The sequence below is a fragment of the Salvelinus namaycush genome, chromosome 14 (genome assembly GCF_016432855.1).
Source record: "Salvelinus namaycush isolate Seneca chromosome 14, SaNama_1.0, whole genome shotgun sequence".
Taxonomy (NCBI): Eukaryota; Metazoa; Chordata; class Actinopteri; order Salmoniformes; family Salmonidae; genus Salvelinus; species Salvelinus namaycush.
In genome coordinates this window covers 20,324,559-20,352,471 of record NC_052320.1, presented here as the reverse complement: position 1 = coordinate 20,352,471, position 27,913 = coordinate 20,324,559, and the positions used below count along the sequence as shown (strand labels likewise).

The 27,913-nt window shown below is 42.5% G+C and overlaps 1 protein-coding gene across 1 annotated transcript in view; it reads left to right on the top strand.

Moving 5' to 3' along the window:
- The window catches only part of LOC120059261 (rap guanine nucleotide exchange factor 3-like), a 39,775-nt gene that overhangs the window by 8,846 nt on the left and 3,016 nt on the right, over positions 1–27,913 (top strand). The window contains exons 3-21 of the mRNA XM_039008169.1: positions 4,501–4,607; positions 4,696–4,817; positions 5,077–5,317; positions 5,484–5,568; positions 6,212–6,272; positions 7,554–7,630; positions 7,785–7,931; positions 8,050–8,153; positions 8,609–8,697; positions 9,217–9,295; positions 15,847–15,997; positions 16,412–16,494; positions 16,913–16,943; positions 18,484–18,550; positions 18,807–18,944; positions 20,417–20,514; positions 23,969–24,094; positions 25,133–25,314; positions 27,756–27,846. Coding sequence (XP_038864097.1) covers positions 4,501–4,607; positions 4,696–4,817; positions 5,077–5,317; positions 5,484–5,568; positions 6,212–6,272; positions 7,554–7,630; positions 7,785–7,931; positions 8,050–8,153; positions 8,609–8,697; positions 9,217–9,295; positions 15,847–15,997; positions 16,412–16,494; positions 16,913–16,943; positions 18,484–18,550; positions 18,807–18,944; positions 20,417–20,514; positions 23,969–24,094; positions 25,133–25,314; positions 27,756–27,846 — 2,079 coding nt within the window. The remainder of the gene's footprint in view (positions 1–4,500; positions 4,608–4,695; positions 4,818–5,076; positions 5,318–5,483; positions 5,569–6,211; positions 6,273–7,553; positions 7,631–7,784; positions 7,932–8,049; positions 8,154–8,608; positions 8,698–9,216; positions 9,296–15,846; positions 15,998–16,411; positions 16,495–16,912; positions 16,944–18,483; positions 18,551–18,806; positions 18,945–20,416; positions 20,515–23,968; positions 24,095–25,132; positions 25,315–27,755; positions 27,847–27,913) is intronic.

The following is a 27,913-nucleotide window of genomic DNA, read 5'->3' as shown; positions in this document are numbered from 1 at the left end:
AGTAACAGACACGCAGTGTAATTAGCGATTTGAATGTTTTTTTTTTCATCACCGTTACAAACATTGTCTAAACTGAGCAGGCAGACAGTAAAGTAGTGTTCATTTTTCAGGAAGTACAATATGGCAGCAACTATAAAGATTAGCCTACATCCTCAGACAAACCGCTGATTTGTTTTTTCTCCAAAGTATAGAGACGACGTCCTGCTTGTGCAACTGGAATATATGTTACAACAAAGAGAGAAGGTTGTAGCCTTTTATAATATATATGTTTGAAATGTTCTTTCAAATATCCGCAGGGTTTGTATTTCAGCTGTTCAGAAGAGGGTGCGTAAAGACCAAAACTGAAAGGGAGTGTGACTGTGTGCGTAAAATAACACACACGCGCAAAGCGTGATCCGGTTCCTTTTTACGCCTCGATCACACCGACGGTGATAGGGCTGGTGCTGGTGCTGGTGCTGGTGCTGGTTAAAAATGGTATGCAGCATCAGCTGGACATGTGTGCAACAAAAGTTCAACATTCACCTGCTACCATTTCTGTCAAGCTGTCTACACATACAGTTTGATAAATCCAACGTATTCACCACCCCGAACGTACTGCAACTGCCTCTGCAACGCAATGCGGAAAGGCAAACGCAGCGTTTCATTGGATAATGAATGTAATTCTGGCGGTGTGATCGAAGCGTTAGCTTTACGAAGAAGAAAGGGTTTACCGGAGGAGTGGGTGGGGCGTTATCTGTAGCCACAGCCTAAAGATTTATATATTTTTAAATATAGATAGTGAATCGAGGAATAAATACACAGTGAATAACAATAACAGGGCTATATACAAGGAGTACCAGTACTGAGTCGATGTGCAGGGGTACGGGTTAATTGAGGTAGCTTCAATATATATGCAAAAGTATGTGGACACCCCTTCAATTGAGTGGATTTGGCTATTTCAGCCACACCCATTGCTGACAGGTGTATAAAATCTAGCACACAGCCATGCAATCAACATAGACAAACATTAGCAGTAGAATGGCCCCACTGAAGAGCTCAGTGACTTTCAATGTGGTACCGTCATAGGATGCCACCTTTCCAACAAGTCAGTTTGTCAAGTTTCTGCCCTGCTAGAGCGGCCCCGGTCAACTGTAAGTCCTGTTATTGCGAAGTGGAAACTTCTAGGAGAAACAACGTCTCAGCCACGAATATAAAAAACATCTGTTCTCGGTTGCAACACAGTTCCAAACTGCCCCTGGAAGCAATGTCAGCATAAGAACTAGGATTGCAAAGGGTCGGAAACTTTCCGGTAAATTTCCGGAATTTTTCCCTGTGAAGTTAAGCCCTGTAATTTTGGGAATTTTGCTTACATTCATCAAAAAAGTTAGCTTATAACTGAACCTTGAGCCATCCTCAACAAGGTTGGAAAGTGACAGTGAAGATGAGGCTTCAGAGTCTGATGTTCAAGAGGTGGACATTGAGGAGGTCCAGGGAGAAGACATGGAAGCCTGAGAGGAGGACAACCAAAGCTTTAGTTTCTAGACTATCATTTTACAGATGTATGTTGAAAACGTTTTTGGGAGATGCGATGGATCATTGCCGATCATTCAATATTCCCTTTGTTGTTCAGTGAAATCATCCCATGTGAAGACTAAACTCATTTAATTAAAGTTCAATTCGTAACTAAATATTTTTTTACATTTCTATTGGAAGGATTTAATCATTTGCAATTATGTCTACTTGTGATAAAGTAAAAGGTTTATGTTTCTGTCTCCATTTGATATGGTAAATAAACTCAGCATAAAAAGAAACGGCCCTCTTTCAGGACCCTGTCTTTCAAAGATAATTCGTAAAAATCCAAATAACTTCACAGATCTTCATTGTAAAGGGTTTAAACACTGTTTCCCATGCTTGATCAATGAACCATAAACAATTAATGAACATTCACCTGTGGAACGGTCGTTAAGACACTAACAGCTTACAGATGCATAATATGTAATGTGAAACTGTGTAGAATTATAGGAATTGCGTTTTAAAATGTATTTTAAACAGTAACTCTCACTGAGCCCGAAGAATGAAGTTACCAAACAGTGATTGTTTTTTTTTTTGTGGGCATTACCGCAGACCACATTAGCTATTGTCAGAGACTACCAGCCAGAGACATCCAACCCATAAACCGTTTTAACAGGCCCAGATGTTCAGGCCCTTTTGTGATGCTACACCATTCAAACACAGACATAGCCATCAAAGGCAGACTTTACTTGGTCTCCATAAGACATTTTTTTATTCATGTTTATCTAAAGCACATAGTCAATCTCTTCCGGAGCTGAAATGTCAAAGAGAGCAGTGAGAGAGTGGGCCACGTCTACAGTAAGTACAGTATGTCATTCACTGGCACTGGCACACCTGTGTGAAAAGTGTTTACTCTGTAACCTGACACATGCAGTCAGAACAATTAAGTGAATAACTAGACATACAGGACCACTGACACACTGCCTTTCTTTTTTATTGTCTATGATCAAGGTTAGGAAGTGACATTCTGTACCCAGAATGTAGTGTAGGAAAGGTTATGTTTTGGTCTGTTTTATTAATAACAATGTGTTTAAGATAGCAAACGGAACACAGCCACAGTAGAAATGCCAGCCTGGCTGCAATGATGATAGGTGATTTATGCATTTGGAGATTATTATCTCAGTGTCAGAGGTCAGAGGTAACCTGCTTAAGAACATGGTGGTAGCTAGTGGTCCCACAGGGACAGTCAGGGCACATGGGAATAGTAGTGACCTCCAGCAAGCACAGCCAGTCTGCAGGCCTGGGAATGGGGGGCACAGCAGATGCCAGAGGAGAGGATGAGAGGTTTAGAATGATGCCTACAGTCTTTGAATAAAACAGCCAATGAGAAAACTGGTGGATGAAGGGGGAAAAGAAGGGAGGGTTGAGGATCCCTCAGTTAACTTCTCACACAGCAGGTGTGTCTCTATGAACTTCCATTCCTTTGTCCATGGTTCTGAAAACACTTTATTTGAAATGTTGCTGAGGTCTTTAATACTTGAGTCTGGCTGTATGAGAACCCCAGGTTCTGTCAGGTTATGTTGTCATCGCAGAGGCCTGAGTCGGCAGATCAGTCACGGGTCAAGAGCCAATCATTTCATCCTGAGTGGCGTGGAGCCAGAGCCATTGGCCAGGGCAGGCTAGTGAGAGGAGAGAGAGGCAAAATGTCCTCACAGGGAGACTGGAACACCACAACACCAAGCCAAGTGGAGAGAAAAGCCATAGGAAATGGTGTTCATTGAGTTCAATCTGAATCTCAAGACCACCACCTTGGACAAACAGTGCCCTGAAAGAAGCCCAAGAACAAACAAGCAACTGTGTGAGTCACTAGTGGAATCACAAGACTAGTTTAGGAGCAAGAAAATACAGAGTGGGAGGGAGTGAAAATAAGAAAGGGAGAAGAAGGTGAAAGTGTTCTAGTTCATTAATAAATTCAGTAAATATTGTTATGTAGTAGTTTTTAATATTGGTTTTGTCAATTATTATGTAATAGTTTGTAATATTGGTTTTGTCAATTGTTATGTAATAGTTTGTAATATTGGTTTTGTCAATTGTTATGTAGTAGTTTGTAATATTGGTTTTGTCAATTGTTATGTAGTAGTTTGTAATATTGGTTTTGTCAATTGTTATGTAGTAGTTTGTAATATTGGTTTTGTCAATTGTTATGTAGTAGTTTGTAATATTGGTGTTTGTTACGGACGTTGCACATGAACAGAAAAAAGTAGGACAGAGACAGCATAGCAACAGTCACAATGTGTTGTGAGTTATGTAAGCTTTGGTCTGCATCACTGATTGCTTTTACACTCTTTAAAACAATTTTTTTTATTCCATATCCTGTTTGGGTGGTAGAGCAGGACAGAGACAGAGGGGAGGGGAGGGAGGGGGGGGGGGGGTAAAATTAGAGGGGTGTTCACTCTTTATTCTAAATGATAGTGAGAAAGTGGATGGAAAGTGAAAGCTGTCAGAAAGGAAAAGTTGTCACTATAGCCAAGTGACATCCACCTCTTCTCTCTTATGCGGAGGGAATTTAGTTGTGTGCTTGCCTCCCACACACACAATTAGGGCCCCCGCAAAGAGAAACTCAACTCACACTAGTGACGTATGTGACATCACACATGGTCTACTTTCTATAATGCTCCTCTCAGAAGATATGTTTTCTGACACTTGCTTTTCACATTTCATTCTAACTCCTGCCTGCAGTAGGTCACTGTTGTCACTTATTCTATTGATAAACAAGACCTTCTGTGATATTTCACATTTCTGCTTTATTCCTAGAATCTCCTATCTTAACACATCATATAAAGGATTGTTGGTTGTGTGTCTATGATAAGCATAGAAAGAGACCCATCGTCCAATTATCTTTTGATTTGTACAAAGCCTACATTTCACTTGTATCAAGTATTTTCTAAGCTTTCTCTCTCTCTCTCTCTCTCTCCCTATTTCTTTCTTTCGCTCTCTCACCCCTTGTAGTTTCTGTCTGATCGTATTCTGAAGGCATCGAGGGTGGTGTACAGTGCCTTGATAGAGCGTAACCCTGGCCTGATCAGGGACAGAAAGCATCACCTGAAGACCTACAGGTATTATTGGGCCTCCTATATCAATGACTGCAATAACTATTGCTTTGTATAGTTCCCTTGTAGAGGTCTCACTCTCTCCTCCTTACAGACAATGTTGTTCGGGGAAAGATCTTGTTGATTGGCTGATGAAGCTAAACAAATGCCTCCAATCAAGGAGCCAGGCAGTTGGAATGTGGCAAGTCCTGGTGGATGAAGGAATCATTGTTCATGGTAAATGAGATTGCTTTTTAAGATGTGTATATAAAGTAACTGCAATTCTTTCACCAAAGTTCAAAATTCTTAATCAAGCCATAGCAGTTTTGGTCATTGTAAGTTTTGTGATAGTTATAGTCCTTGTTTTTAACAAGTCCTCACTTTCATTAGAGTGGGTGAGAGTATTATCATCATGTATTATCAAATATGATTAGTGAGAATCAACTCCTCTCTGTGAGTGTAACAAAACTCAATGTCTCCTATCATCACAATGTAGTGAAGCAAGAGTTAAACTTCCATGACAAAGACACTCAATTTTACCGCTTCCTGGATTCGGAGTTTGGACTAAACCACTTGACTAATGAGAAGGATGCACTGAGTCACACAGCCAATGAGAATATCTACCTGAAACACACAACCAATGAGAAGGACCAATCAGACGAAGAGCTGCAGGAGGGTTTGTCGTTATTACTCCAGATGGGTCCAGATGCTCTTCTGACCATGATTTTACGTAAATGGTGAGTTCCATTTTATTATAGTGTGTGTCTGAATCAAGTTTGTTTTACCCTTGAAGTCAAGGGGACAATGAACTTGTATTCTATCCTATCCTATCATAACCCATCCTATTCTAAATCATAGCCTGTGACAGTATTGTAACCTGCCCATATCCCTTCCACTCTGTAGCCCTACCCAGCGAAGTGCTGAGGACCTGGAAGTGATCTATGAGGAGCTGCTTCATGTCAAGGCTGCTGCTCATCTCTCCACCTCCGTGAGTGACAGCATCCTGTTCTGTCCCTGGGCTGGCTGAGTCCTAAATGTCACACTTCCCTATGTAGTACACTACTTTTGAACAAGGCACATAGGGCTCTGGCCAAAAGTAGTAAACTCCATAGGGAATATGGGGCCATTTAGGATGCATACAGCCTGAGTCTAGTCAGAAGATGTTCAGAACGTTCTGTAGAAATAAGAAACTGCTACACCATGGGCCGTATTCAAAGTCTCAAGGTAGGAGTACTGATACAGCGTCAGTTTTGCCTCATAGATCATAATGAATAAGATTATTTGGACGGGGGGGATCTGATTCTAGGTCAGTAGTCCTACTCTTAGACACTTTGTGAATTAAATATGGACCCAGTTCTTAGAAAGTGGATTGAGCCTCCTGTGGACTAGAAAACCTGCACATGATGACGGTTTCCCGGATCCAGATTAAGTCTACTCCTGGGATGCAAAAGCAATCCTCAATAGAGTATCAAAAGTGATTGAAAGTGGTTTTAAATCCAGGAATCCGTTTAATCTGGGTCCGAGAGGAGGAAGTAACCCTACTGTATGTCCCGTAGAGCTTTACACTGCCCCTCCCTCTGACCTCTCCCTGTTCAACCCTGTCTTGTTCCCTTTCCTTTTTCCTCTTGTAGGTGCGTAAGGAATTGGCAGCAGTGTTGGTGTTTGAGTCCCATGCCAAAGCAGGCACAGTATGTGAGTGTGATAGTCTGTAGTAGTCATCTGTGATGTTTGTTTGAACTGTGGTGGACCCACATCACTACCACAGTGCTATAGATGCTCTGTCTCTGTTTCCATCCTCCCCCTCACTGCAGTATACAACTAACCTGTCCTTTAGGCAGAACTAATTATTCCTGCCACTGATGTAAAACCTACTGAAACCCACTAGAATATTTCAACATTCAACTTTATCTTGGAAAATCAGTCCATTAGATTGTCAGAGAAAGCTGTGTATCGGCAGAGCTGACAAACGCCAACCTAAATGCCGTGTGTACCTTTGTGAACATGGACAAGAAGATACAGATCACCAGTATTTTGCCTCCCAGCCTTTCGTTTTGATTGGACTTAGTCAGTGGTGTAAAGTACATAAGTAAACGTTTTTTGAGGTATTTGTACTTTACTTTACTATTTATATTTTTGGCAGCTTTTACTTTTACTTCACTACATTCCTAAAGAAAGTAATGTCATTTTTACTCCATTCATTTTCCCTGATACCCAAAAGTAGTCGTTACATTTTGACAAGAAAATGGTCCAATTCACACACTTATCAAGAGAACATCCCTGGTCATCTCTACTGCCTCTGATCTGGCACACTCACTAAATACACATGCTTTGTTTGTAAATGATGTCTGTGTTGGAGTGTGACCCTGGCTATCCGTAAATAAAATAAAAACCAAGAAAATTGTGCCGTCTGGTTTGCTTAATATAAGGACGTTGAAATGATTTATACTTTTACTTTTGATACTTGAGTACATTTAAAACCAAATACTTTTAGACTTTTACTGAAGTAGTATTTTACTGGGTGACTTTCACTTTTACTTGAGTAATTTTCTATTAAGTTTTCATTACTTTTTCTCAAGTATGACAATTGATGACTTTTCCCACCACTGGACTTAGTGCCCTTTGGGACATCATTACCTGTGAAGATGATTGACTTAGTGCACTTTGGGACATCATTACCTGTGAAGATGATGGACTTAGTGCCCTTTGGGACATCATTACCTGTGAAGATGATGGACTTAGTGCCCTTTGGGACATCATTACCTGTGAAGATGATTGACTTAGTGCCCTTTGGGACATCATTACCTGTGAAGATGATTGACTTAGTGCCCTTTGGGACATCATTACCTGTGAAGATGATTGACTTAGTGCCCTTTGGGACATCATTACCTGTGAAGATGATTGACTTAGATGCTGATGTGTGAGAGAGAGAGACTGGTGTGATTAATCCTGATTATGTGTCTCTGTGTTTCTCAGTGTTCAGTCAGGGAGACAAAGGTACTTCCTGGTACATCATCTGGAAGGGCTCAGTCAATGTCATCACACATGGAAAGGTAAGGCCATTACCCCAAGTATCTTACTTGTTTACAATTCTTTAGTATACACACTTTTGATAAATATGTGGATACTAATTTTGAATTCTATTCACACTGTACTTACAGTTACATAGTTATACCTTGTGTGTGTACGTGCGTGTATGTGATGCAGGGCCTGGTGACGACGTTACATGAGGGAGAAGACTTTGGGCAGCTGGCCCTGGTGAACGATGCTCCCAGAGCAGCCACCATCATCCTGAGAGAGGACAACTGCCACTTCCTACGAGTCGACAAACAGGACTTCATACGCGTCCTCAAGGTGGGTTTGGTCACAACCTGATGTTGTGTACATATCGTATTCATACTGATGTGTACTGTTCCTGTGTGCATTCATACAGTATGTGTGTAAGTAGATAGTCTGTATGACTGTGTTTCAGGATGTGGAGGCTAACACTGTGCGTCTGGAGGAACATGGGAAAGCTGTGCTGGTGCTGGAGAAGGCTGAGTCGACCAATCAGGGAGGGACAGGAAACATCAGCAAGTAAGGCACGCACACCTCTCATACAGCATACTGTATAACAACAGTTAAACAAGCACTTTTAGATTCATCATTCAACCTTAATGAACACACTCATCCAAGGCGTTATTAATCCAATGTCATGTAAACACATTTCTTTGCTGTAGAGTGTAACACGTTTCAGTACCATTTTTGTGGACAGTGTTGTTAATTGTTGCAGTTACCGGCTCACCTATTGTTGATTCAACACAGAAATGGATTTCAACCCTGTTCAGTTGAATGGACTGCACTTTATCTCACCTCAAGTGTTTTAACAAACATTGGGTTTAATGAATGTGATGCTGGTGATGCTGACTGCCTCTTTAGTAAAGTGTCTGCCTGTTGCTCTCTACACACCTACCTATACTCTCTTCCTCTTCCTGTCTTCCCTTTCTATCTCTTTTGCTCTCTCTCTGTCTCTCTCTCCCACAAACACACAGGTATACGGTGATGTCTGGAACACCAGAGAAGATCCTAGAACACCTGCTTGAGACAGTGAAGTTGGATACTAATGGCAATGATGCTATAGGTATGATGCTATAGGTATGATGCTATAGGTATGATACTGTAGGTATTATGCTATAGGTATGATGCTGTATGGCTTGCCTTAGTCCAAACATCTCTCTACTATAGTGGCTGGGCCCCTCTATGTCAGTTGACCACTGACATACTCCCACTGTTTTATGTTCAAAGAACAGGAGTACCTCTTTTAAGACACACTATAGTGAACAATCTGGTGACCAGGATGAACATACAGTAGCTTCACCTCTGAATCCTCAGCCAAACTTTAAAGATAGTTTTATGGGAACTGTTTGTTTGGGTCATTCACATGAAACAGCCAACAAAGACAGAAAACAACAGGCAGAATCAGGTCAGTCACATTCCTGGCTATATATTATATCTCCGCTAAAAGCCAACATCAGATGACTCAAATTGTTCCTGTGTTTTTCAGGTAGGAAGCACGGGGACTGCGGGAGAGACACATAATGCCATTAGGCCTTGTTAGTGTGTTATGTGTTGTTAGTGTGTTATGTCTGTGTGCCTACAGATCCCTGCGTGAGCGACTTCCTACTGACCCACAGGGTCTTCATGCCCTCCAGCCAGCTCTGCCCGGCCCTACAACAGCAATATCCTTTATGATGATGTAGGTGTGATAATGATGACAATGCCGTAAGTTGTTGTGTTTATTTTTATTTACTATGCCTCAATTCAATCAGTTCAAGTGTTAACCGGCATTGGCAGACATCCTTATAGCAGATGTTTTGGCAGTGTAACTGCAGTATTTTAAATGTTTTTATTTAACGTTTATTTAACTAAGCAAGTCAGTTAAGAACAAATTCTTATTTACAATGCCAGCCTAGGAACAGCCAACTGCCTTGTTCAGGGGCAGAACGACAGATTTTTTATTTGTCAGCTCGGGATTCGATCTAGCAACCTTTCGGTTACTGGCCCAACACTCTAACCACTAGGCTACCTGCTGCCCCTATGGGCTGAGCTTGTATGTCACAAACTATCCCTTTCCTTATTATACCTACCGCGTTAGAAGCTCAAAACGGTAACAGAAAGTGTAGGTTAAAAACTTCTTATGGCTGCAGCCCGACGTCGGTACACTTATGACAACAGCCAGCTCAAGTGCAGGGCGCGAAATTCAAAATATATATTTTTTTAAATATTTAACTTTCACACATTAACAAGTCCAATACAGCATATGAAAGGTACACATCTTGTGAATCCAGCCAACATGTCCGATTTTTAAAATGTTTTACAGCGAAAACACCACGTATATTTGTTAGCTCACCACCAAATACAAAAGAGGACAGACATTTTTCACAGCACAGGTAGCATGCACAAAGCCAATCTAACTAACCAAGAACCAACCAAACTAACCAACAAACAACTTCATCAGATGACAGTCTTATAACATGTTATACAATAAATCTATGTTTTGTTCGAAAAATGTGCATATTTCAGGTATAAATCATAGTTTACATTGCAGCTACAATCAGAAATTGCACCGAAAGCAGACAGAAAAATTACAGACACCAACGCCAAATAACTAAATACTCATCATAAAACATTTCTGAAAAATACATAGTGTACAGCAATTGAAAGACAGGCATCTTGTGATTCCAGACAATATTTCTGATTTATCAAGTGTTTTACAGCGAAAACACAATATAGCGTTATATTAGCTTAGCACAATAGCCAGAAAGACAAGCCATTTCCCAGTAGCAAAAGTAAGCGATCGTAACAAACAAGCAAAAGATATATAATTTTTGACTAACCTTGATATTCTTCCTCAGATGACAGTCCTATAACATCAGGTTATACATACACTTATGTTTTGTTCGAAAATGTGCATATTTAGAGCTGAAATCAATGGTTACGCCGTGTGCTAACTTAGCTACTTTTTCCCACTACGTCCGGATTTTTCCTGACACTTTTTCTGACACACATATTCTGACCAAATAGCTATTCATAAACATAACTAAAAAATACATGTTGTATAGGAAATGATAGATCCATTAGTTCTTAATGAAATCGCAGTGTTAGAATTCTAAAAAATAACTTCATTACGATATGCAGCTTCGGTATAGCTAGAGTACCCAAACGTTGGCCGCCCACGACTAGTACAACATGTTCGACAGATATATGAAATAGCATCATAAAATGTTTCTTACTTTTGCTGATCTTTCATCAGAATGTTGGACAAGGTGTCCTTTGTCCAGAACAGTCGTTGTTTGGAATTAGAACGGACACTTTCCCTCTTCATTTAGCACGCACGATTGCCAAGTGGCATGGATCTCTCCATGTCAACAAACGGAAGAGAACGGAACACGGCAAAACTCCCGAAAAAATTTCAATAATCTGATTAAACTATATTGAAAAAACATACTTTACGATGATATGGTCACATGTATCAAATAAAATCAAAGACGGAGATATTAGTCTTCCATAACGGCAGCTAAACAGAAGGCAAATCCATGTCTCTCTTCGCGCCTGCCTGAAAACAGGAAATGGAGGATACGTCATTCCATGAGCTGTAATTCGAGTCCAGATCAAGTTACACAGTCCATTTCTTCTCTCACTCCTTGTCGACATCTAGTGGAAGACGTATGAAGTGCATCTAAACTAATAAATAACAAGGGATTTAATAGGCAGCCCCTGGAACAGAGCCTCAATTTCAGACTTTCCACTTCCTGTCAGGAAGTTTGCTGCAGAATGAGTTCTGTTTCACTCACAGATATAATTCAAACGGTTTTAGAAACTAGAGAGTGTTTTCTATCCAATAGTAATAATAATATGCATATTGTACGAGCAAGAATTGAGTACGAGGCCGTTTGAAATGGGCACCTTTTATCTGGCTACTCAATACTGCCCCTGCAGCCCAAACAGGCTAATGCATGTTTTCATGTTAATTTGGATGGGGGGGACTTATAGATTATCAGTCTAATCGAGGTGTAGAACATAGAATATCACGCATTCAAGTGCTTGAACTTGTAACACAGATGCATGAACTTCTAACATGGCTGCATGGGATTTGTCAGATTATAAAAAATTGGTGGTTTTGTTGCATCCAATAGTAGTGTCCGTGATAAGATAAAGCAAGGAGCCACTTGTGGATTTGACACTTTTGACAGCTCTAACGCAGTTCCACCTCCGAAATCTACTAGAATCTAGCATTTACATTATGTCTCTATAAAGAGACAACAATTTGTCCTTATAAAGGGAAAGCCAATCATGTCGCGGAAACCGACGACTCGCTCCTGGACGACCTAAACACCTTATTTGAGGAAAACACAGAGCCGCCAACGTGGGCCACCGCCGTTCATGAGGACTGTGAGCTCTCAATTTGCATACCGCCCCAACAGATCCACGGATGACGCAATCGCCATCGCAGTGCACACTGCCCTATCCCATCTGGACATGAGGAATACCTATGTAAGAATGCTGTTCATTGACTACAGCTCAGCCTTCAACACCATAGTGCCCTTCAAGCTCATCACTTTGCTTGGAGCCATGGGTCTGAACCCGCGACCTGTGCAACTTGGTCCTGGACTTCCTGACAGGCCAACCCCAGGCAGCAACACCTCCGCCACGCTGATCCTCAACACGGGGGCCCCACAAGGGTGCATGCTCAGCCCCCTCCTGTACTCCCTGTTCACCCATGACTGCGTAGCCATGCACGTCTCCAACTCAATCATCAAGTTTGCTGACGATACAACAGTGGTAGGCCTGATTAACAACAATGACAAGACAGCCATGGCGGAGTGGTGCCAGGAAAATAACCTCTCCTTCAACGTCAACAAAATGAAGGCTCTGATTGTGGACTTCAGGAGACAGCAGAGAGAGCACACCCCCATCCACATCAACTGGGCTGCAGTGGACAGGGTGAAAAGCTTCACGTTCCTCGGCATGGAAAGGGTGAAAGGTTTCACGTTCCTCGGCATGCAAATCACTGACAACCTGAAATGGTCCATCCACACAGGTGAAGAAGGCAAAACAGAAATTTGTTTTGGCCCCTGATCCACGGCCTGTCCACTCCGCTACCATCAAGAAGGCGGAGACCGTACAGGTGCATCAAAGCTGGGATCGAGAGACTGAAAAACAGCTTCTATCTCCAGCTCCTATCAGACTGTTAAATAGTCACCACTAACCGGCCTCCGCCCAGTGCCCTGCCCTGAACTTAGTCACTGTTATTAGCCGGCTACCACTCGGTACTCTATTCTGCACCTTAGAGACTGCTGCCCTATGTACATAGTCATTGAACACTGGTCATATAGTGCATTCGGAAAGAATTCAGACCCCTTGACTTTTCCACGTTACAGCCTTGTTTTAAAATTGATTCAATTGTTTGTTTTTTCTCTTCAATCTATTCACAATACCTCATAATAAGAAATGGAAATATCACATTTACAGAAGTATTCAGAGCCTTTACTCAGTACTTTGTTTTTAGCACCTTTGGCAGCGATTACAGCCTTGATTCTTCTTGGGTATGATGCTACAAGCTTAGCACACCTGTATTTGGGGAGTTTCTCCCCTTCTTCTCTGCAGATCCTCTCAAGCTTTGTCAGGTTGGATGGGGAGCATTGCTGCACAGCTATTTTCAGGTCTCTCCAGAGATGTTCATTCAGGTTTAAGTCCAGGTTCTGGCTGGCTACTCAAGGACATTCAGAGACTTGTCCCGAAGCCACTCCTGCGTTGTCTTGGCTGTGAGCTTAGGGTCGTTGTGCTGTTTGAAAGTGAACCTTCGCCCCAGTCTGAGTTACTGAGCACTTTGGGGCAGGTTTTCATTAAGGATTTCTCTGTACTTTGCTCCGTTCTTCTTTCCCTCGATCCTGACTAGTCTCCCAGTTCCTGCCGCTGAAAAACATCCCCACAGCATGATGCTGCCACCACCATGTTTCACCATAGGGATGGTGCCAGGTTTCCTCCAGACGTGACGCTTGGCATTCAGGCCAAAGAGTTTAATTTTGGTTTCATCAGACTAGAGAATCTTGTTTCTCATGGTCTGAGAGGCCTTTTGGCAAACTCCAAGCGGGCTGTCATGTGCCTTTTACTGAGGAGTGGCTTCTGTCTGGCCACTCTACCATAAAGGCTTGATTGGTGGAGTGTTCTGGAATGTTCTCCCATCTCCACAGAGAAACTCTAGAGCTCTGTCAGAGTGACCATCGTGTTCTTGGTCACCTCCCTGACCAAGGCCCTTCTCCCCCGATTGCTCAGTATGGCCGGGCGGCCAGCTCTAGGAAGAGTCTTGGTGGTTCCAAACTTCTTCCATTTAAGAATGATGGAGGCCACTGTGTTCTTGGGGACTTTCAATGCTGCATAAATGTTTTGGTACCCTTCCCCAGATCTTTGCCTCAACATAATCCTGTATCCAAATCATGTGCAATCAATTGAATTTACCACAGTCTCCAATCTGTAAGGACCGACGCTAAATATGAGAAGCAGGTACGGGGAGTTGACATTTAATACGGAACAGACAGGCAACAAACCAGGAAAAGCATCAGCATACGGATAAACGGGGACATATGACAATTCATGCTGCAGCAGGGAATACAGCGGGGAACTAGACAGATATAAGGGAGGTAATGACAGAGGTGATTGAGTCCAGGTAAGTCCAATAATTGCTGATGCGCGTGATGGGGGAAGGCAGGTGTGCGTACAGATGGTGGCAGGATAGCGTAATGCTGGGGAGCCTGGCGCCTTCGCCCGCCAGGGAGGGAGAGCGGGAGCAGGCGTGACAGTACCCCTCCCTCTAGGGGCGCCACCCGGCGTCCCACCTGGGCAAGTCTGACAGCCGAGGCACGGGCGCTGGGCAAGCCGGCTGGGCGTAAACTCCCGACGAACCGGCAGAGGCATAGGAGCCTGACGATCCGGCTGAGGCGTGAACGCTTGTCGATCCCGCTGCGGCGTGGAAGCCCGATGATCCGGCTGTGGCGTAAAAACCTGACAATCTGGCTGAGGCCCGACGTGGGATGGGCGCCTTCTGAGCCAACCAGGGCAAGAACCTCTCGAGCCAACTAGGGCTTGACAGCCCGACAAGCTGGCTTAGGCACCACCGGTTCCATCGGTGTCGGCCCCCGGAACCGACGTCACCACCAACCGGAACGCCAGCACTCCCTGATACTTCGTTAGATGGCTGCAGCATTCTGTAAGGACCGATGCTGGAGATGAGAAGCAGGTACAGGGAGTTGATATTTAATACAAAACAGACAGGCAACAAACCAGGAACAGCATCAGCACACGGGTAAACAAGCACATATGACAATTAATGCTGCACAGTGAATAAAGTGTGGAACCAGACAGATATAGGGGAGGTAATGACAGAGGTGATTGAGTCCAGGTGAGTCTAATAATCGCTGACGCGCGTGGCGGGGAAGGGCAGGTGTGCATACTGATGGTGGCGGGAGTGCGTAATGCTGGGGAGCCTGGCGCCTTCGCGTGCCAGGGAGGGAGAGTGGGAGCAGGCGTGACACAATCAAACATTTCAAGGATTAACAATGGAAACAGGATGCACCTGAGCTCAATATCCAGTCTCATAGCAAAGGGTCTGAATACTTATGTAAATAAGGTATTTCTGTTTTTATTTATAATACATTTGCAGACATAAAAAAAATAAAAATAAAAAATCCCATTGACGTTATGGGGTATTGTGTTTAGATTGAGGATTTTTTATAATCCATTTTAGAATAAGGCTGTAAAGTATCAAAATGTGGAACTAAGTCAAGGGGTTTGAATCCTTTCCGAATGCACTGTATATTCCGGACTCTGACATTGCTGGGGGGGGGGGGGGATTTGTGTGTATTGTTTTGTATTCTTAGGTATACTGCACTGTTGGACCTACAAACATAAGCATTTTGCTGCACCTGCGATAACATCTGCATAATATGTGTACGTGACCAATACATTTTGATTTAAGTGGATCACATACCCACCATTTGTGGGAGTATTTTTAATTGGTCTACCAAAAACAAATGAAATGTTTTAAATGTTATTAAACTAAATAAATTAAACAAATTAACATAATTTAACCAAAGCATCCAGCTCCTCAAACTGAAGAGACAGACTAGTGTCTCTTCAGTCGACAGGAGCTCAGACAGTGATCTAGGTCTAGAATAGCTGTGTTAAGTTGTTGTTCAGATGGGTAGGTTCCCTTCCTTAACCTTGAGTGCACTTACCATGCCGAGCCGTCTGAGGGCTCAGAGCTGGAGAAGGCAGCCTACGCCCTCAACACCAAGCAAAAGATAGTGAAGCTGATTGGCCAGTGGGTGGCGCTGTTCAGCCAGATGCTCAAAGACGACCCCATCGCTGTTGACTTCCTGGAGGTGAGTGAGTTTGGTAGTGGGCTTCTCTATGAGCACACACAGATATTATGTGTATGTACAGATATATACAGATGTAGGATCTTAATTTGAGACAGCTTGCTACAGCAACAGAAAATGTGGATATTAATTAATAAAAAAATTGTTGCAGGGGTTGATACATTTTTTTGTTAGGGCAAATCAAGACTGACATTTTAAATTGGAAATTAGAAGCCTTTGTAAACCTTGAATACATTACAAGTTTACATTTCCTGCTGTGCAGAAAAATTCTCAGCAACAAATGAGTGATCAAATTAAGATCCTACATCTGTAGATTATCTACACAGGATCAAAAATAGCAGTCTTATATTCATGTTATTTATCCAAATATAAGGCTCTTAAAAGTAGATAATATAGAACATATTGTATGCATGACAGACGCTGAGGAAAGAGGTGTCAGGTGACTCCCGTCTGTCCAGTATGCTGAGAGAGCAGCTCAGAGACAGGAGGAGAACCAGAGTGTGAGTAGGAACACATCACCCAGTCAGTCTGTCATATAGAATAACCGACCAGGTGAATGAATGAGGTCAAAGGTCAAGATACCTGTTATATGTCATGGGTTGGATTGGATATTAATGGTATGACTTCAGTAATGTGAAACTTAAGTTATGTTTATTTCTATGTACTGTACTCACATTTTGAGAGGCTCACATACCCAACATTTATGGTAGTGTATTTTTTATCTGTCTACCAAAACCAATTAACAAGGCATCTAGCTCCTCCTGCTGAAAAGACAGACTAGTGTTCAGTCGACAGAAGCTGAAGCAGCCACGTTGTTAACATTATGAAGTATTGTAACCAGGATGATGGGAATATTTCTAGCATGTAGATTCTAATGCTAATATTTTAGCATTTTTGTATTTTTCAATATCTTTCCAGGCTGGAAAATGGTTTTGGGTCACTGGCAAGGGTAAGCTACTTTATAATAATAATAATAATAATATGCTTATAATGAATAATCTTGGTTAACCCAGAACTAAAATCTTGCATAATTTTGTCAGATTCTCAAGTTATGCTTTAGTAGTCTGTCCACGAGAGTACATGCTCAATAAAGATAACTTGTGCACGCACACATACACTATATATACAAAAGTATGTGGACACCCCTTCAAATGAGTGGATTTGGCTATTTTAGCCACACCCATTGCTGACAGGTGTTTAAAATCGAGCACACCGCTATGCAATCTCCATAAACAAACATTGCCAGTAGAATGGCCTTATTGAAGAGCTCAGTGACTTTCAATGTGGCACCGTCATAGGATGCCACCTTTCCAAAAAGTACGTTTGTCAAATTTCTGCCCTGCTAGAGCTGCCCCGGTCAACTGTAAATGCTGTTATTGTGAAGTGGAAACTTCTAGGAGCAACAATGGCTCAGCCGCGAAGTGGTAGGCCACACAAGCTCAAAGAACGGGACAGCTGAGTGCTGAAGCACGTAGCGTGTAAGAATCGCCTGTCCTCGGTTGCAACACTCACTACCGGGTTCCAAACTGCCTCTGGAAGCAACGTCAGCAAAAGAACTGCACAAGGAGCTTCATGAAATTGGTTTCCATGGCCAAGCAGCCTCACACAAACCTAAAATCACCATGCGTAATGCCAAGCGTCAGCTGGAGTGGTGTAAAGCTCACCACCATTGGACTCTGGAACAGTGGAAACGTTCGACAGACGAACTTGGGTTTGGTGGATGCCAGGAGAATGCTACCTGCCCGAATGCATAGTGCCAACTGTAAAGTTTTGCGGAAGAGGAATAATGGTCTGGGGCTGTTTTTCATGGTTTGGGCCCCTTAGTTCCAGTGAAGGGAAATCTTAACACTACAGCAGCGTACAATGACATTCTAGACGATTCTGTGCAAACTTTTGTGGCAAAAGTTTGGGGAAGGCCCTTTCCTGTTTCAGCATGACAATGCTCCCGTGCACAAAGCGATGTCCATACAGAAATGATTTGTCGAGATTGGTGTGTAAGAACTTGACTGGCCTGCACAGAGCCCTGACCTCAACCCCATCAAACACTTTTGGGATGAATTGTAACTCCGACTGCGAGCCAGGCCTAATCGCCCAACATCAGTGCCGACCTCACTAATGCTGTTGTGGCTGAATGGAAGCAAGTCCCTGCAGCAATGTTCCAACATCTAGTGGACAGTCTTCCCAGAAGAGTGGAGGCTGTTATAACAGCAAAGGGGGGACCAAGTTTATATTAATTCCCATGATTTTGGAATGAGATGTTCGACGAGCAGGTGTCCACATACTTCTGGTCATGTAGTGTACTTCTGCTCCTCTGGTTATTACTACGTTACATGCCCCCTTTACTTAGGCAGATTGTGAGATAACAGAACAATGCGAGTCCTCAGAAATTCTGGAAAAGTAGACAGCACATAACGCCTCCCTGAGCTAAAAGATATAAAAGCATAAAAAACATAAAAAATTAAACTCTGTGTGTTATTTGTCACCATCAGTTTGACTGGTTCTCCAGTTGTGAGGAGCCAGTAGGGAAGTGCCTGCCAATCAGATCACAGGACAAAGGTCAGTGAGACTACTACGAGTTATGTCAACCGTAGCATGATAATGACTATGTCTTGAATAGTATGGTAATGTCTTGAACTATGCCTTTTCTATAATGACACAAAAGGCTAAATGTTTTACTGTTTATTGCTATTGGTTAACCATTCACAGCCCACTGTAACCAGGAAAGGCACTTACAGATTGGTCGGTATTAATGATTGTTTCTATACTTTGTTTTAATGCAAAATGTCTTCTCCCATGTCTCTGTGTTTCCTAGTATTGTATGAGATATTTCGGCCAGACCATACGTCAGTCACGCTGATGCTGCCGGTGAACACCTCTGTTCAGGAAGTGATGTCATCGCTGGTAAACCCAGGAGGAGACCACGTCCTGGTCAAAATGAATTCCATGGGAGGTGGGTGGCTCTTCATGTCATCTGGAAGCAATTTGAATACCTTTTCTAAGATACAACTGTACAGGATATGCAATAAAAGCGCTGCATGGTCAATCGATCGTCTGTATTGTCCGTGCAGCATTTACGGTGATACGGCCTCTGCAGAAGTCACGGCATTCATACTTCTTGCTCTTCGCGGAGCATTGCAGAACTGATGTGACGAATGTTGTGTTTATACAGAACCTCCCGCCCTCACCTACTGTCAACCAATCATGTCAATGTGGAGCTATACGTTGCCCTCTACATCGTTACAGAATTCGAGAGGCGCATAGCGATGCGGTACGGAGCTTGATTTGGTCTCTGCATGCCTCCGGAGGCTTCGCTATTGTGTCACACCCTCGATACGAAGCCCCCGACCACATTTTCAGATTGAGCATAAATTAGATTTTAGTTCCCTATCAGTGTTAATACACTTGATACAACACTATTCATAACGTTACGATTTTATATACACTACCGTTCAAAAGTTTGGGGTCACTTAGAAATGTCCTTGTTTTTGAAAGAAAAGCACATTTTTTGTCCATTAAAATAACATCAAATTGATCAGAAATACAGTGTAGACATTGTTAATGTTGTACAAGTTTATAATTTTAAAAGGCTAATTGATCACTAGAAAAACCTGTTTGCAATTATGTTCGCACAGCTGAAAACTGTTGTCCTGATTAAAGAAGCAATAAAACTGGCCTTCTTTAGAGTAGTTGAGTATCTGGAGCATCAGCATTTGGGTTTGATCTGTTTCTCAAACTAGACACTAATGTACTTGTCCACTTGCTCAGTTGTGTACCGGGGCCTCCCACTCCTCTTTCCATTCTGGTTAGGGCCAGTTTGCGCTGTTCTGTGAAGGGAGTAGAACACAGCGTTGTACGAGATCTTCAGTTTCTTGGCAATTTCTCACATGGAATAGCCTTCATTTCTCAGAACAAGGATAGACTGACGAGTTTCAGAAGAAAGGTTTTTGTTTCTGGCCATTTTGAGCCTGTAATTGAACCCACAAATTGCACAAGGTTTTTCAAATGATCAATTAGCCTTTTAAAATGATAACTTGGATTAGCTAACACAATGTGCCATTGGAACACAGGAGTGATGGTTGCTGATAATGGGCCTCTGTACGCCTATGTAGATATTCCATAAAATATCTGCCGTTTCCAGCTACAATAGCCATTTACAACATTAACAATGTCTACACTGTATTTCTGATCAATTTGATGTTATTTTAATGGACAAAAAAAATGCTTTTCTTTCAAAAACAAGGACTTTTCTAAGTGACCCCAAACTTTTGAACGGTAGTGTATGTACATGGTCAAGTTTTTGTAATATGTAAATGTGATATTACGGTATGTTTTATTGAAAGAATGTGTAGCGCTCAGTAAGTGTTGATACGTTGGGGTGTGTCTGTGAGCTGTATTAAATGGTTTGTGTTTGCTGTATCATAGACAGGACCCAACTGAAGCTGGATACCACAGCAGTCTACACCTCCCTGGGGCTGAATGAGAGACTGTTCCTCTGCTCTGCCAGCCAGGTGGAACAACTGGTGAGTCCTAACCTCCCCTCATCACCTACTTATCCATTTCTGTCTGCTGTAAAAATAAAAAAAAGACCTTTTATTTAACTAGGCAAGTCAGTTAAGAACAAATTCTTATTTTCTATGACGGCCTAGGAACAGTGGGTTTAACTGCCTTGTTCAGGGGCAGAACGACAGATTTTTACCTTGTCAGCTCGGGGATTCAATCTTGTAACCTTTCGGTTACTAGTCCAATGCTCTAACCACTAGTCTACCTGCCGCCCAGTCAGAGATCAGTAGCTCAACACTGCTTATCAATATAAGATACCGTAGCCAATACTATAAAACGGTGTAACTCCAAGGTGAAATGGTTTGACTATAGTCTAGATCAGTGGTTCCCAAACTTTTTATAGTCGCGTACCCCTTCAAACATTCAACCTCCAGCTGCGTACCCTCTCTAGCACCACGGTCAGCGCACTCTCAAATGTTTTTTTGCCATGATTGTAAGCCTGCCACACACACACACTATACAATACATTTATTAAAACATAAGATTGTGTTGTCACAACCCGGCTCATGGGAAGTGACAAAGAGCTCTTATAGGACCAGGGCACAAATAATAATTGTACTCTTTATTTAGCCATCTTACATATAACTATATTTGTTCATCGAAAATTGTGAATAACTATTGGAGAGCGTTTCAGTCTTAAATAATTTTATACACATAGTCTGTGCCTGTATTAAGTTTTCATGCTAGTGAGGGCCGAGAATCCACTCACATAGGTACGTGGTTGCAAAGGGCATCAGTGTCTTAACAGCGCGATTTGCCAATGCAGGATACTTTGAGCGCAGGCCAGTCCAGAAATCTGACAGTGGTTTCTGATTAAATTCAATTTCACAGATTCGCTTGTTGCAATTTCGTAGAGGCTCTCTTGTTCCGATATCGGTAAGTGGACTGGAGGCAGGGCATGAAAGGGATAACAAAACCAGTTATGTGTGTCATCCGTTTCGGGAAAGTACCTGCGTAATTGGGCAACCAACTCACTCAGGTGCTTCGCTATATCACATTTGACATTGTCTGTAAGCTTGTTCATTTGCGCACACAAAAAATCATACAATGATGGAAAGACCTGTGTGTTGTCCTTGTTAATGCAGACAGAGAAGAGCTCCAACTTCTTAGCCTCAATTTTGTCCGCACATTGAATATAGTTGCGGAAAGTCCCTGTAATCCTAGATTCAGATCGTTCAGGCAAGGAAAAAACATCACCCAGATAGGCCAGTCGTGTGAAAAACTCTTCATCATGCAAGCGGTCAGACAAGTGAAAATGATGGTCAGTAAAGAAAACTTTAAGCTCGTCTCTCAATTTAAAAAAAAAAGTGTCAATACTTTGCCCCTTGATAACCAGTGCACTTCTGTATGCTGTAAAGCGTTACATGGTTGCTGCCCATATCATTGCATAGTGTAGAAAATACACGAGAGTTCAGGGGCCTTGCTTTAACAAAGTTAACCTTTTACACTGTAGTCTCAACGTCAACAGTGAAGAGGCGACTCCGGGATGCTGGCCTTCTGGGCAGAGTTCCTCTGTCCAGTGTCTGTGTTCTTTCCCCATTTTTTATTTTTATTGGCCAGTCTGAGATATGTTTTTTTTTTTTTTCAACTCTGCCTAGAAGGTCAGCATCCCGGAGTCGCCTCTTCACTGTTGACGTTGAGACTGATGTTTTGCGGGTACTGTTTATTGAAGTTGCCAGTTGAGGACTTGTGAGGCGTCTGTTTCTCAAACTAGACACTAATGTATTTGTCCTCTTGCTCAGTTGTGCCCTGGGGCCTCCCAGTCTTTCCATTCTGGTTAGAGACAGTTTGCGCTGTTCTGTGAAGGGAGTAGTACACAGCATTGTACGAGATCTTCAGTTTCTTGGCAATTTCTCGCATGGAATAGCCTTAATTTCTCAGAACAAGAATAGACTGACGAGTTTCAGAAGAAAGGTCTTTGTTTCTGCCCATTTTGAGCCTGCAATCGAACCCACAAATGCTGATGCGCCAGATACTCAACTAGTCTAAAGAAGGCCAGTTTTATTGCTTCTTTAATCAGAACAGCAGCTTTCAGCTGTGCTAACATAATTGCAAAAGGGTTTTCTAATGATCAGTTAGACTTTTAAAATGATAAACTTGGATTAGCTAACACAACATGCCATTGGAACACAGGAGTGATGGTTGCTGATAATGGGCCTCTGTACGCCTATGTAGATATTCCATTTAAAAAATCTGCCGTTTCCAGCTACAATAGTAATTTACAGCATTAACAATGTCTACACTGTATTTCTGATCAATTTTATGTTAATGGACAAAAAATTAGCTTTTCTTTCAAAAACAAGTGACCCCAAACCTTTGAACGGTAGTGTATACTAACACATCTTGACCACGAAAGTCCATTTGATGTCACAAAGCCATTACTTTAAAAATATCCTCTCCTGTTGTCCTGGTTTGCAGAAGAGGATGTCTTCCTTAATTGACCCCCCATAAATGTAACGGATATATACCAGCTGTACCAGACCCGCCATGTCTGTTGACTCATCCAGCTGTAACGCATAGAATTCACTGGCTTGTATGCGAAGCAGTAATTGTTTCAAAACATCTCCCGCCATGTCACTGTTGCATCGTGAAACAGTGTTGTTTGAAGGTATCGTCTGTATAGTTTTTTTTGGCCTTTTCCCCCAACATTGTCCCAGCCATATCTGCGGCAGCAGGAAGAATAAAGTCCTCCACAATAGTATGGGGCTTGCCTGTCCTAGCCACTCGGTAGCTCACCATATAAGACGCTTCTAGCCCCTTCTTATTAATGGTATCTGTTGCTTTTATACATGTCTTACTACTTGAAAGTCGTCTTAATTTTCTCTCAAAAAACTCCTGTCTTATTTTTCTAAATGTTTTGGTTTCTAAATGTCTGTGCAAGAGTGAAGGTTTCATCGAGTTGTGAGATAATACTTTTGCACATAACACAATGTGGCTGAGGAAAGGCACTACTCCCAATATAAGTGAACCCCAAATCAATGTAGGTCTCATCATATTTGCGCCTCTTCGATGGTCCAATGTCCCTGTCTGTTGTTCGGTGCTTTCCCCAGGAAAGGGAGCAGTAGCTCTTTGGCTGCATCAGATTCACAACTGTCAGTGTCCATGCTAGCTGGGCTAACAACAAATGTAGAATTAGTTGTTGTTTCTTGGCGTACCCCCGACAGCATTGCGCGTAACCCTGGCGGTACGCATACCCCAGTTTGGGTATACCTGGTCTAGATAATGCATCTATAGTTGCTCATGTGTGCATAGATTAACATACTGTAGCTACAAGTTATCTATATCTACACTACATGGTGAATCAGACAACACACCCAGAGCATACTGTAGATGTTTGTGTGAATTCCCCCCTAAGGTCCAGTATCATGATGTCATGGCAATATTTTGGATGGTTGTTCTCTGGCACCTTCACAGACACCTCTGAAGGAGCAGCAGGGTCCTGATCAGAGCACCATGGACACATGGGAGCAGATGTGTCCCAAGGACATCGCCAGCCAGCTCACCAACTACGACTGGGAACTGTTCACCGCCATGCACGAGGTAAGGAAGGAAACGAGGTGAGGCCATGCCAGAGCTGTGCCAATATTGTGAAGTGGAAGTTATGGATTTGGGACCAGCAGGACAAAAGTTAAAAGTGAAGAAACGGAGTATCCCTGGATAAGGGCATGTTAGGTCTTTAAGGGCATGGCATCTATCTCACGTGTGTATGCACTCTGTTAGGTAGCTAGTGCAACGAGGCAAGGTTACTCAGATGTGAGCTGTCTCCGTGCTAGCATCTATCCTTCGTCCTGATCTTGTATTGATCTTGTCCATTTACACTTGTAAGATCGAATCACAGTCAGTTCCCAATGTGTCTTTTAATTGTCTGAAAAAGTGACAACAATCAGAATGTGGACATTTTACAGGACACATGTTAGCACCAGGTATAAACGGGGCTAAAGGATTTGCTGTCTGTCTGTCTGTCACTCAGGCATGTCTATAAGTTATCCTTTCTCTGACATCTTCAATCTGATAACTGCTACTGCAGCATCATATCAGCCATCAGACCATCTCCTCAATTGATGTATCAGCCACGTGTTTCATCTGACACATACGCCTCTTTATGTAACGTTGATTTAACCAGGTTTTCCCATTGAGGTCAATATGCTTCCCACTGGGCACACACTGGTTGAATCGACGTTGTTTGCACATCATTTCAATAAAATTACGTTGACCCAACATAGAATAGATGCTTAATTGACGTCTATGCCCAGTGGGCAATTTGCCAAGGAAATCAAGTTCAAGTCAGGTTCAAATGTTATGCAAAATCGATTCAATCTGTATTGCTGAAGTTCAGCGCTATAGCACGATTTAAATGTGAAGGTAATTTCCAATTGGGCCAACCTATTTACCGTGAATGCAGTCTTGAGTTTACATTACTATCGCGCTGTAGCGCAGTGCTTCAGCGCTACGGCTTGAATCGAGCCCTTAGTCCATTGGATGTTTGCTTCATATACACTATTCAGGTCCATATAAGTAGCTTTCGATTAGTCCGCTACAGTACATGTGGATGGTAAATAAATATCTCTCTCCCATCAGGTGGAATTAGTCTACTATATATTTGGGCGACATAAATTCCCGGGTGCCACCACAGCTAACCTGGAGCGTTTCGTGCATCGCTTCAACGAGGTGCAGTACTGGGTGGTGACGGAGGTGTGTCTGTGTACTGACCTGGTCAAGAGAGCCATGCTGCTCAAGAAGTTCATCAAGATAGCCGTCGTGTGAGTGGCAAATTAAAACACAGCTTACCTTGTAAAGTGTAGATTCATTATTAGGTTATCTTAGGGGTAACTATCCACATAGAACAGTATACTACACTGAGTATACAAAACATTAAGAACACCTGGTCTTTCTATGAAAGTCTGATCAGCTGAATCCAGGTGAAAGCTTTGATCCCTTATTGATGTCACTAGTTAAATCCACATCAATTAGTGTACAGTCGTGGCCAAAAGTTTTGAGAATGACACAAATATACATTTTCACAAAGTCTGCTGCCTCAGTGTATTTTAGATATTTTTGTCAGATGTTACTATGGAATACTGAAGTATAATTACAAGCATTTCATAAGTGTCAAAGACTTTTATTGACAATTACATGAAGTTGATGCAAAGAGTCAATATTTGCAGTGTTGACCCTTCTTTTTCAAGACCTCTGCAATCCGCACTGGCATGCTGTCAATTAACTTCTGGGCCACATCCTGACTGATGGAAGCCCATTCTTGCACAATCAATGCTTGGAGTTTGTCAGAATTTGTGGGTTTTTGTTTGTCCACCTGCCTCTTGAGGATTGACCACAAGTTCTCAATGTGATTAAGGTCTGGGGAGTGTCCTTGCCATGGACCCAAAATATCGATGTTTTGTTCCCCGAGCCACTTAGTTATCACTTTTTCCTTATGGCAAGGTGCTACATCATGCTGGAAAAGGCATTGTTCGTCACCAAACTGTTCCTGGATGGTTGGGAGAAGTTGCTCTCGGAGGATGTGTTGGTATCATTCTTTATTCATGGCTGTGTTCTTAGGCAAAATTGTTAGTGAGTCCACTCCCTTGGCTGAGAAGCAACCCCACACATGAATGGTCTCAGGATGCTTTACTGTTGACATGACACTGATGGACTGATGGTAGCGCTCACCTTGTTTTCTCCGGCCTTGCTTTTTTCCCAGATGCCCCAAACAATCGGAAAGGGGATTTATCAGAGAAAATGACTTTACCCCAGTCCCCAGCAGTCCAATCCCTGTACCTTTTGCAGAATATCAGTCTGTCCCTGATGTTTTTCCTGGAGAGGTGGCATCTTTGCTGCCCTTCTTGACAGCAGGCCATCCTCCAAAAGTCTTCGCCTCTCTGTGCATGCAGATGCACTCACACCTGCCTGCTACCATTCCTGAGCAAGCTCTGTACTGGTGGTGCCCCGATCCCGCAGCTGAATCAACTTTAGGAGACGGTCCTGGCGCTTGCTGGACTTTCTTGGGCGCCCTGAAGCCTTCTTCACAACAATTAAACCACTCTCCTTGAAGTTCTTGATGATCCGATAAATGGTTGATTTAGGTGCAATCTTACTGGCAGCAATGTCCTTGCCTGTTGTGAAGCCCTTTTTGTGCAAAGCAATGATGACGGCACGTGTTTCCTTGCAGGTAACCATGGTTGACAGAGGAAGAACAACGATTCCAAGCGTCACTCTCCTTTTGAAGCTTCCAGTCTGTTATTCAAACTCAATCAGCATGACAGAGTGATCTCCAGCCCTGTCCTCGTCAACACTCACACCTGTGTTAACGAGAGAATCACTGACATGATGTTAGCTGGTCCTTTTGTGGCAGGGCTGAAATGCATTGGAAATGTTTTTTGGGGATTCAGTTCATTTGCATGGCAAAGAGGGACTTTGCAATTAAATGCAATTCATCTGATCACTCTTCATAACATTCTGGAGTATATGCAAATTGCCACCATACAAACTGAGGCAGCAGACTTTGTGAAAATTTATATTTGTGTCATTCTCAAAACTTTTGGCCACGACTGTAGATGAAAGGGAGGAGACAGGTTAAAGAACGATTTTTAAGCCTTGAGACAATTGAGACATTGATTGTGTATGTGTGCCATTCAGAGGGTGAATGGGAAAGACAAAAGATTTAAGTGCCTTTGAAAAGGGTGTGTTAGTAGGTGCAAGGTGCACCGGTTTGTGACAAGAACTGCAACACTGCTGGGTTCTCATACTCAACAGTTTCCTGTGTGTATCAAGAGTGGTCCACCACCCAAAGGACAACCAGCCAACTTGACACAACTGTGGGAAGCATTGTAGTTAACATGGGCCAGCATCCCTGTAGGGGGTGCGCAACGTAATACTAGGAAGTGTACCTAATGTTTGGTATACTCAGTATAATTTTGTACAATAACAGACTATATACAAAAAATGTAACATACCAGCAGAAATCATGTTTTCATATCCAGTTAAACTGATTTATAAAATATTGGTAAAGGATGGCACTCTGTCTGTGGTCACTGATGCACCAAGGCTTCATTTACACAGGCAGACCTATTCTGATCTTTTGCTATTAATTGGTCTTTTGACCAATCAGATCAGATATTTTGCCAGTAAGTGATAAAATAATCACTTAGATAATGCACATGTTTAGTCTGCCCACAGCTGTTACTGACTGTATTTCCTGTTTCAGATTGAAGGAGCAGAAGAACCTGAACTCGTTCTTTGCAGTGATGTTTGGTCTGAGTAACAGTGCTGTACAGAGACTTTACAAGACCTGGGAGGTGAGGTCTGCTGGGGACAATGACCTACATTTTGATTATCGCTTATAACAATTGATTTGATTATAAG